Source organism: Oncorhynchus mykiss, chromosome 13 (genome assembly GCF_057628025.1).
Source record: "Oncorhynchus mykiss isolate SJ-2025 chromosome 13, ASM5762802v1, whole genome shotgun sequence".
NCBI classification, from domain to species: domain Eukaryota; kingdom Metazoa; phylum Chordata; class Actinopteri; order Salmoniformes; family Salmonidae; genus Oncorhynchus; species Oncorhynchus mykiss.
The window spans coordinates 32595472-32604310 of NC_143034.1; the positions used below are offsets into that span (position 1 = coordinate 32595472).

The 8839-nt window shown below is 43.2% G+C and overlaps 1 protein-coding gene across 1 annotated transcript; it reads right to left on the bottom strand.

Moving 5' to 3' along the window:
- Positions 1–1643: 1643 nt before the first annotated feature.
- Positions 1644–4873, bottom strand: LOC110486017 (ras-related protein ORAB-1). Its single transcript, XM_021557309.3, has 6 exons — positions 4585–4873; positions 3905–3977; positions 3683–3778; positions 3481–3576; positions 3172–3303; positions 1644–2970 (listed from the first exon to the last, which is right to left on the bottom strand). Exons 1-6 carry the CDS (start codon positions 4596–4598, stop codon positions 2773–2775), a joined length of 609 nt encoding a protein of 202 aa, XP_021412984.1. The 5' UTR covers positions 4599–4873; the 3' UTR covers positions 1644–2772.
- Positions 4874–8839: the final 3966 nt, after the last annotated feature.

Below are 8839 nucleotides of genomic sequence, written 5' to 3' on the forward strand. Positions count from 1 at the left end.
TTCTTCTGTAGATCGGGGAAAGGCTGCGGCCCCTCTACAGCTGTCACAGATGCTTTCCCCCTTCCATTGCCCGGCAACCAAGAACAAATAAAGCCGGCAAACAGCCCACCCCTCCTCCCTCTTGCGCCATCAACTCTAAACCCCTCCTCAGCGCCGTTGCTGCTGCCCCCCATCCCAACTCCCTCTGAACCTCACAGCAAAACATCTAGCCCTTTGTCCACGCTGACCGGCTGAATGTAGGTTTTGTTTTCACTTAAAAGCAAATTGGGGTTATGCCTAGGAAAAATAGAAGACTCCAGTTCAACAGCTAAACAAGAGGCTGGCTTCACACTGCCTTTTACTATACTCCATTGACATAATTACAGGGGTCCGCTAGAGGGGAGGAGGGTGGAAGGGAGCATGCCAAGCAGTTAAGAGTGTGCCCTTTCTTCTGCCTGGGGCCTGTGTGTGAGAGGCCGGCCAGGGCACATTTACAGCGGCGGGCACCACCGCAACGCGGATGAGAGGGTCAGATGTTAATCAAGCGGGCACACAATGGGTACCAATCACAGGATGATCTGGTGGGTGCTCTACCTTGGGTATGATACTAATTCTATGACAAGGTTGGTGTGAAAGAATAGATTAAGGGTATCGATCACAGCCACAAAACAATGCCTTTGTCATGGACGTCAACATCACATCAACTCAGATAGCCGTTCAACATAGAACGCCATGGAAAAGCCAATGTAATTCATGACAGCTGTTGGGGATGTGTAATCTAATTACTATTCGAATGAGGGCCCATTCAAAGTCATTGATTTGAAATTGTCCTTAACTCAGATTAAGAAATCCAAACTACTGGGAGACAGACAGTACAGCTTCAGAGATGAACTAAGCCACCTAATGCTGCCCTCCACTGGTACAGACCTGTACCAGATTCAGTGTTTCAGTTGTCTTACTGGGTCCCTATGCATCTACGAACAGGATTAGTCTTAACTCAATTAGCCACAAAATCCCTAGTTTGTTTTTCTGGTAGCTGTGCTGCGGCATTTTCCCCCACGTGGGCCAGCCCCCTAGCATTCGCATTCAACCAATGAGCTTCAACCCCTCACCATTTGAGTGACAGCTAGCAAGAGACATCATGAACACACAGCAGAGCGAGAGTAACGACGTGGTGCACAGATCTGCACATATGTTACGTAGTACACAATTTTAAGGGAACACTTTCAAAACTACTGGCTAAAAAGTATATTAAAGTACCAGAGAATCCTATTAACTGTAATGTACACTTGTTGCTGGACAGACTCAAAAGTAAGAAGTAAAAAATTGTGTTTTGGCCCCGGCAGGCACAAAAAAGGTGGTTGAGCTGGGTAAGAGAGAGTCTAAACGTGATCCTTGGGTTGTCCAACTGACATCACCCCATTGAAGGCAAATTTTAAAGGTGAAGTTTAGGTAAGGTTAATGGTAGGGGTTAGGGTATGGACGTGCCATGTTCAGCACAACAGCACCATTTACTGGACACAATGGAAGCTAGGCCAAAGATCATACCATTCAGCTTATGAAACAAGAGCACAAAAAGTCTGTCGCATTTCAGAGACTCTGCCTATTTCAGTGTGAAATGTACATGCTGAACAGGTGTAACTATCAGGAAATAATTCCAAGAATTTCTTAAAGAATCTCCTTCATTGTTTAATAGTAGACATTGTGCCACAAAAATGTTAAGTCCTCAGCCACAAATCACATGCCGAAATTAAAATGTTCAGCTACTTTTCATGATGTCATATTGCACTTGCTTCTCTACAGGTTTAGCTAATCAGTTCTTACATATGTATAAATATATACAGTTGGTAGAATTATTTCAGCGTTTGGTGAAACTTTGTGCTGTTGGTTGAGAGACTGGCGGAGGAAAAACAATGACACTTTCAATGTAGCACGTGTCCATGTGGCATTATGTATGTCAGCAGAACAATTACTCTGTACAGGAATGTTAACTAATGCTAGTGTCATACAAAATTCATTAGACTAAACCCAAATAAGTGATAAGAGCTTGGGCATACAACCATTATGGGCATGCCAACAACGCAGTGTGCCAAAAGCATATCATATATACATCCTGCCATAAAGGCGCTGGCAAATTATTTGGGGCAGCATTATGAAGTTGGACCACGTGACATTGAATGATATTTCCTCTAAATAATGTGGGTTGATTACAGTGAGCAGACGTGCTAAGTCATGATGAGTGCATTCCAGATGCATTGTGGGTAAAGTAATCAGTTCTGCCAACATGCATAAAGCTCTTTAAAACATGTGCTTCATTGGGAGTGCTTCCTAAATCATTTTTGAGGAGATCAGGCCAAAGTCATGCTGATATCCACAGGAAAATAAGGAGAACAAAACCATCGTAGAAAAATGTATTATTAACTAGCAGACCTGGAGTAAAGAGTCGGACAAGGTTTATTCATATTCCTCTCATTCATAATTATCACCTTGTGCCTTGTTTAAAAATGTCTGGATAAGTTGCCACATCTTAATTTGTATAGGTATGTTTTGGTAATACGTAAAAAATATCCCACATAATGTTAGTGTGTTTCTGTGGGTGTGGATGGGCTTACCATCCTATTGCGGACCTTGGTGGGGGGGGGTATTGCAACTGCACACACAATCGAGGCCACTGTCTTCCCTCTGTCACTCTCCCCCCATTTCTCTTTCTTTCTCTATCCCTATGGAGCATGGTAATTTTTTAGATTAGTAGGTAGGGGTCTGGGTGGATGGCGTTTGGGGGGCTGAGGGGCCTCAGCAGCAGCCTCCAGAGGAGGTCTTGACTGGCGTGCTCTGGATCTTGACGTTGGACTTCTCCGAGCCTCCGGCTGTGGCCCCAGGGCCCATTCTCTTCTTGATCTCAGCTGCCATGGTCATGAAGGCCTGCTCCACGTTGGTGGCACTCTTGGCGCTGGCTTCCAAGAAGGGGATCCCTAAATTGTCAGCAAATTCCTGAGGGAGGAAGAGAAAAAGACAGGGGACATGAGAGAGAGAGGCAACAGTAAGGTCTGAGTAGGGGAGAGGCATATACACACCAAGAAAGAGGCAAAGAGACGAGAAAAGAGTGGGGGACAGAACAGGAGTGAGAGAAGATTCAACTTAAAAATATAACTTTTTTGTTTGTTTTCATTCTGTAACCAGGTAGAGCGTTACCTTGGCCGTTGTGTAGTCCACCAGTTTCTTTGTCGTCAGGTCACATTTGTTGCCTACTAACAGCTTGTTCACGTTTTCACTGGCGTAACGGTCAATCTCCTGTAGCCACTGTTTCACGTTATTGAAGGATTCCTGGGGTGTGACAGGAGAGGAGACAACTGTTGATAACTCAACAACCGATGCAATAGACAGCATAACCAGATACACTGAAACTTTTAACTTACACAGGTTTGAGAACAAGGCTATCTGCTATGTAAACTTGTTATAGAAAGTGAAAAAATTGAAAAAGCGAATGAGGGATGGATTTACTTGGTCTGTGACGTCGTACACTACAATAATGCCATGCGCTCCTCTGTAGTAACTGGATGTAATTGTCCGGAACCGTTCCTGTCCAGCTGTGTCCCACTGGGGGCCAAATGAGAGCAAAGTCAGACCCAACATCATATACAAATCACAATGTTCCACTTCTGACATTCTTGTGACTCAAGTCATGTCAGCCATAGGTACTTACAATCTGAAGTTTTATGGTCTTCCCATCTAATTCTATGGTCCTAATTTTGAAGTCCACTCCAATAGTGCTAATATAGCTCTCTGTGTATGTGTCGTCCTGAGGAGAAAAACAGAAAATCCCTATGGGTGTTCAAAGTACAGTAAAGTTCCCGGGACATCAAACTATTATCTCTCAAAATATCAACAGGGCAAAAACACACCTAGACAGAGGAAAGCTACTTACTGCAAATCGGAGGAGGAGGCAAGACTTTCCAACGCCAGAGTCGCCAATCAGAAGCAGCTTGAATAAATAATCACTGAAAGGAGAGTAGACATTTCACAGGTTAAATAAATGTCAATTCAATTTGTTGAAAGTCAAAAACAACAAGGCAATAAATTGTCACATAGTAACTAGTTCTGGCTACTTTAGTGACAAAAGCCAGTCAATCAATAAATGCATTTGTATCACACAACAATCAAAGTAGCCTTGAATAGAATTAAACACATAGCTAACTATTGGGCCATTATGGTTAAATTGGTCAGCTGATTTTCATATTTGAAAAAGTCAACAAAATAGTTGACGTTATAACTAGCTAATGTAACTAACGACGTTACCTAACTGGCCAGCTGTGATGGTAGCTAGCTAAATTAGCTACCAGCTGATATTAGCTAGCCTATGTATGGGTAGTTAGCTAGCAATCATGCTAGCTGGCGTTTGTACGTAGCTAGGAAGATAAAAAACAGGCCCTAATACGCACATTAATAGTCAATATAAAACATGTCTAGAGTGGAGTTGATACAGAACATACCTTATGTCATTGATTTCATATGTGTAAAGAAGACAAAACAAGTATCTTAAACTAGCTGACCGTTAGCTAGCATAAAAAAAACAGGCTGTCATCATTAACCAACAGTGTTACTTACTATTCGGGATTCATCGTTGACTAAGCACGGTAACGTTAAGCAGTTATTCTTTAAAAGATTGCTATCATTTGTCGTGGAAAATGTGTGTAATATAATCCAGCAACAATTTTTTTTCAGAACAACTGCAACTGGCTAGCTAACTACTCGGAGCCGAGATAATCGAATCAAATATGGCTGCCCTCCTGACCAGGAAATGCCAAACAAAACTATGGGGCTACTGGAAGTTGTAGTCAAATCGTATTAGGCCTACATTATTTATGATCCATAATTTATTTATTCATTATTTCCACTCCGTGCATTATCATGGGCTAAAGAGAGATCCACACATCTGTCCGATTGTTAAGGGATGCAGAAGAGAGGTAGCCCAACACAATATTCTTATTGGCAGACTCAACAGCCTTGGTTCCTCAAATGACTGCTTCGCCTGGTTCACCAACTACTTCTCAACTAGAGTTCAGTGTGTCAAATCGGAGGGCCTGTTGTCCGGACCTCTGGCAGTTTCTATGGGGGTACCACAGGGTTAAATTCTCAGGCCGACTCTTTTCTCTTTATATATCAATGATGTCGCTCTTGCTGCGGATGATTCCTTGATACACCTCTACGCAGACGACATAATTCTGTATACATCTGGCCCTTCTTTGGACAGTGTTAAAAAAAACTCCAAACGAGCTTCAATGCCGTACAACACTCCTTCTGTGGCCTCCAACTGCTCTTAAACGCTAGTAAAACTAAATGCATGCTTTTCAACCGATCGCTGCCCTCACCCGCCTGCCCGACTAGCATCACTACTCTGGACGGTTCTGACTTAGAGTATGCGGACAACTACAAATACTTAGGTGTCTGGCTAGACTGTAAACTCTCCTTCCAGACTCATATTAAACATCTCCAATTCAAAATTAAATCTAGAACCGGCTTCCTATGTCGCAACAGAACCTCCTTCACTCACGCTGCCAAACACACCCTCGTAAAACTGACCATCCTGCCGATCCTCGACCTCGCGATGTCATTTACAAAATAGCCTCCAACACTCTACTCAGCAAATTGGATGCAGTCTATCACAGTGCCATTTGTTTTGTCACCAAAGCCCCATATACTACCCACCACTGCGACCTGTACGCTCTCGTCGTCTGGTCCACACTACATGTTCGTCGTCAGACCCACTGGCTCCAGGTGATCTATAAGTCTTTGCTAGGTAAAGCTCCGCCTTATCTCAGCTCCCTGGTCACCATAACAACACCCACCCGTAGCATACGCTCCAGCAGGTATATCTCACTGGTCATCATCTTTGGGGATGACCAGGGAGATATACCAATGACTGGAACGAAATGCAAAAATCGCTGAGGTTGGAGACTTATATCTCCCTCACTAACATTAAGCATCAGCTATCTGAGCAGTTTACCGATCGCTGCAGCTGTACATAGCCCATCTGTACATAGCCCATCCAACTACCTACCTCATCCCCATATTTTTTATTTACTTTTTTGCTCGTTCTACTTGCACATCATCATCTGCACATCTATCACACCAGTGTTAATTTGCTGAATTGTAATTACTTCTCTACTATGGCCTATTTACTGCTAGCAGCATACTACCCTGCATACCACTGCTGGCTTGCTTCTGAAGCTAAGCAGGGTTGGTACTGGTCAGTTTCTGGATGGGAGACCAGATGCTGCTGGAAGTGGTGTTGGAGGGCCAGTAGGAGGCACTCTTTCCTCTGGTCTAAAAATGTCCCAATGCCGCAGGGCAGTGATTGGGGACACTACCCTGTGTAGGGTGCAGTCTTTCGGATGGGACGTTAAACGGGTGTCCTGACTCTCTGAGGTCATTAAAGATCCCATGGCACTTATTGTAAGAGTAGGGGTGTTAACCCCAGTGTCCTGGCTAAATACCCATTCTGGCCCTCAAACCATCACGGTCACCTAATAATGCCCAGTTTACAATTAGCTCATTCATTCCCCTCCTCTCTCTCCCCTGTAACTATTCCCCAGGTTGTTGCTGCAAATGAGAACGTTTTCTCAGTCAACTTACCTGGTCAAATAAAAATGTATTGCCTTATCTCATATAGACTTTTTCTATTGTGTTTATTGACTGTACATTTGTTTATTTCATGTGTAACTCTGTTGTTGTTTGTGTCGCTTTGCTTCATCTTGGCCAGGTCGCAGTTGGAAATGAGAACTTGTTCTCAACTGGCCTACCTGGTTAAATAAAGGTGAAAAAAATAAATACTGGATCATTAGAGGAATATACAGTTGAGGGAACTCACTGACTGGATGGCTGTATCGCACAGGAGGTTGGTATCACCTCAATTGGGGAGGACGGGCTTGTGGTAATGGCTGGAGCGGAATTGGTGGAATGGTATCAAATACATGGTTTGCTGCCATTCCATTCGCTCCGTTCCAGCCATTATTATGAGCCGTCCTCCCCTCAGCAGCCTCACCTGATGTACTGTACCATGCATTTTGCTCTTCATGCTGGTGGTACCTTATTGACTCAACCAGGTCTAAGGTCAAGGATAAAGAGCTAATTCCCATGCTTCAAAGCACAGCCAGTGGTGCTAGGAAAAGTAAACACCGGGATAGCTTCAGATTAACACCCAGGTAGAACTATAACTTTTGTTTAGCCTATTGTGTGGCTGGGTGCATTCTGTAAAGGAATTGTCTAACATGTAGTTGCTACATCAGTTTAACTTCCTCTCTTATGTGTGCTATTGATGGATCTGAGGAATTGATTAGCCATTAGTCACGGAAATCATAGGCCAAGGGCAGCAACAGCACTAGATCTGGGATTAATGACAAATTATTTTGGTAATTTTGAAAATGAAAAAAAAAAAGATTCAGGGGAGGGTCCTCTTCAGACAGACAACTCTCCCAACAAATCATAAGGTAGACATAGAACGTTTGCAGGCAAAATCTTTGCAGGGTTTTTAGTAAAGGTAATTGATGCAACCTAGCCAATTGCGAAATGCAGTATTTAAAAATAACCTCTCGCTAGCTACTATTTTGTGTCCGGGAGATGTTTATGCGAGGGCAATAAGCGGGCAAAGCAGTGAAAGCTGGATGTCCCAACTCCGCTCTTTCCTCTATGCTGGCTAGGCTACTCAACTGTAACTTTGGTTAGCTTTCAATAAATTGGCTAAATGGTCAACGGAGTTACCTCTTCATATGAACAGGACCATTTGTATTACATGCTATAAATTTCAAGTGAACTCAAACTGATATTTATATATTTCAGTCTTTGGGAGCTAACGTTAGTTATTCTTAACACACTAGCTAGAGTTTAAGATGGGGGGGATTTAAAAAATATATATAAATATATTATTTGACGAAACATTGAATTCGGCCTGCTCATACAGTGGGGCAAAAAAGTATTTAGTCAGCCACCAATTGTGCAAGTTTTCCCACTTAAAAAGATGAGAGAGGCCTGTAATTTTCATCATAGGTACACTTCAACTATGACAGACAAAACGAGGGAAAAAAATCCAGAAAATCACATTGTAGGATTTTTTATGAATTGATTTGCAAATTATGGTGGAAAATAAGTATTTGGTCAACAACAAATGTTTATCTAAATACTTTGTATTGAGCAATATACCCTTTGTTGGCAATGACAGAGGTCAAACGTTTTCTGTAAGTCTTCACAAGTATTTTGGCCCATTCCTCCATGCAGATCTCCTCTAGAGCAGTGATGTTTTGGGGCTGTTGCTGGGCAACACGGACTTTCAACTCCCTCCAAAGATTTTCTATGGGGTTGAGATCTGGAGACTGGCTAGGCCACTCCGGGACCTTGAAATGCTTCTTACGAAGCCACTCCTTCGTTGCCCAGGCGGTGTGTTTGGGATCATTGTCATGCTGAAAGACCCAGCCACGTTTCATCTTCAATGCCCTTGCTGATGGAAGGAGGTTTTCACTCAAAATCTCACGATACATGGCCCCATTTATTCTTTCCTTTACACGGATCAGTCGTCCTGGTCCCTTTGCAGAAAAACAGCCCCAAAGCATGATGTTTCCACCCCCATGCTTCACAGTGGGTATGGTGTTCTTTGGATGCAACTAAGCATTCTTTGTCCTCCAAACACGACGAGTTGAGTTTTTACCAAAAAGTTATATTTTTGTTTCATCTGACCATATGACATTCTCCCAATCTTCTTCTGGATCATCCAAATGCTCTCTAGCAAACTTCAGACAGGCCTGGACATGTACTGGCTTAAGCAGGGGGCCACGTCTGGCACTGCAGGATTTGAGTCCCTGGCGGCGTA

What these genes read in the sequence shown, in the direction of transcription:
- LOC110486017 (XM_021557309.3), bottom strand. An exon ending in AGACCATAAAACTTCAGATT is followed by an intron (nt 3,577 to 3,682) that starts GTAAGTACCTAT and finishes TTTGGCCCCCAG; the next exon opens with TGGGACACAGCTGGACAGGA. An exon ending in TGTACGACGTCACAGACCAA is followed by an intron (nt 3,304 to 3,480) that starts GTAAATCCATCC and finishes GTCACACCCCAG; the next exon opens with GAATCCTTCAATAACGTGAA.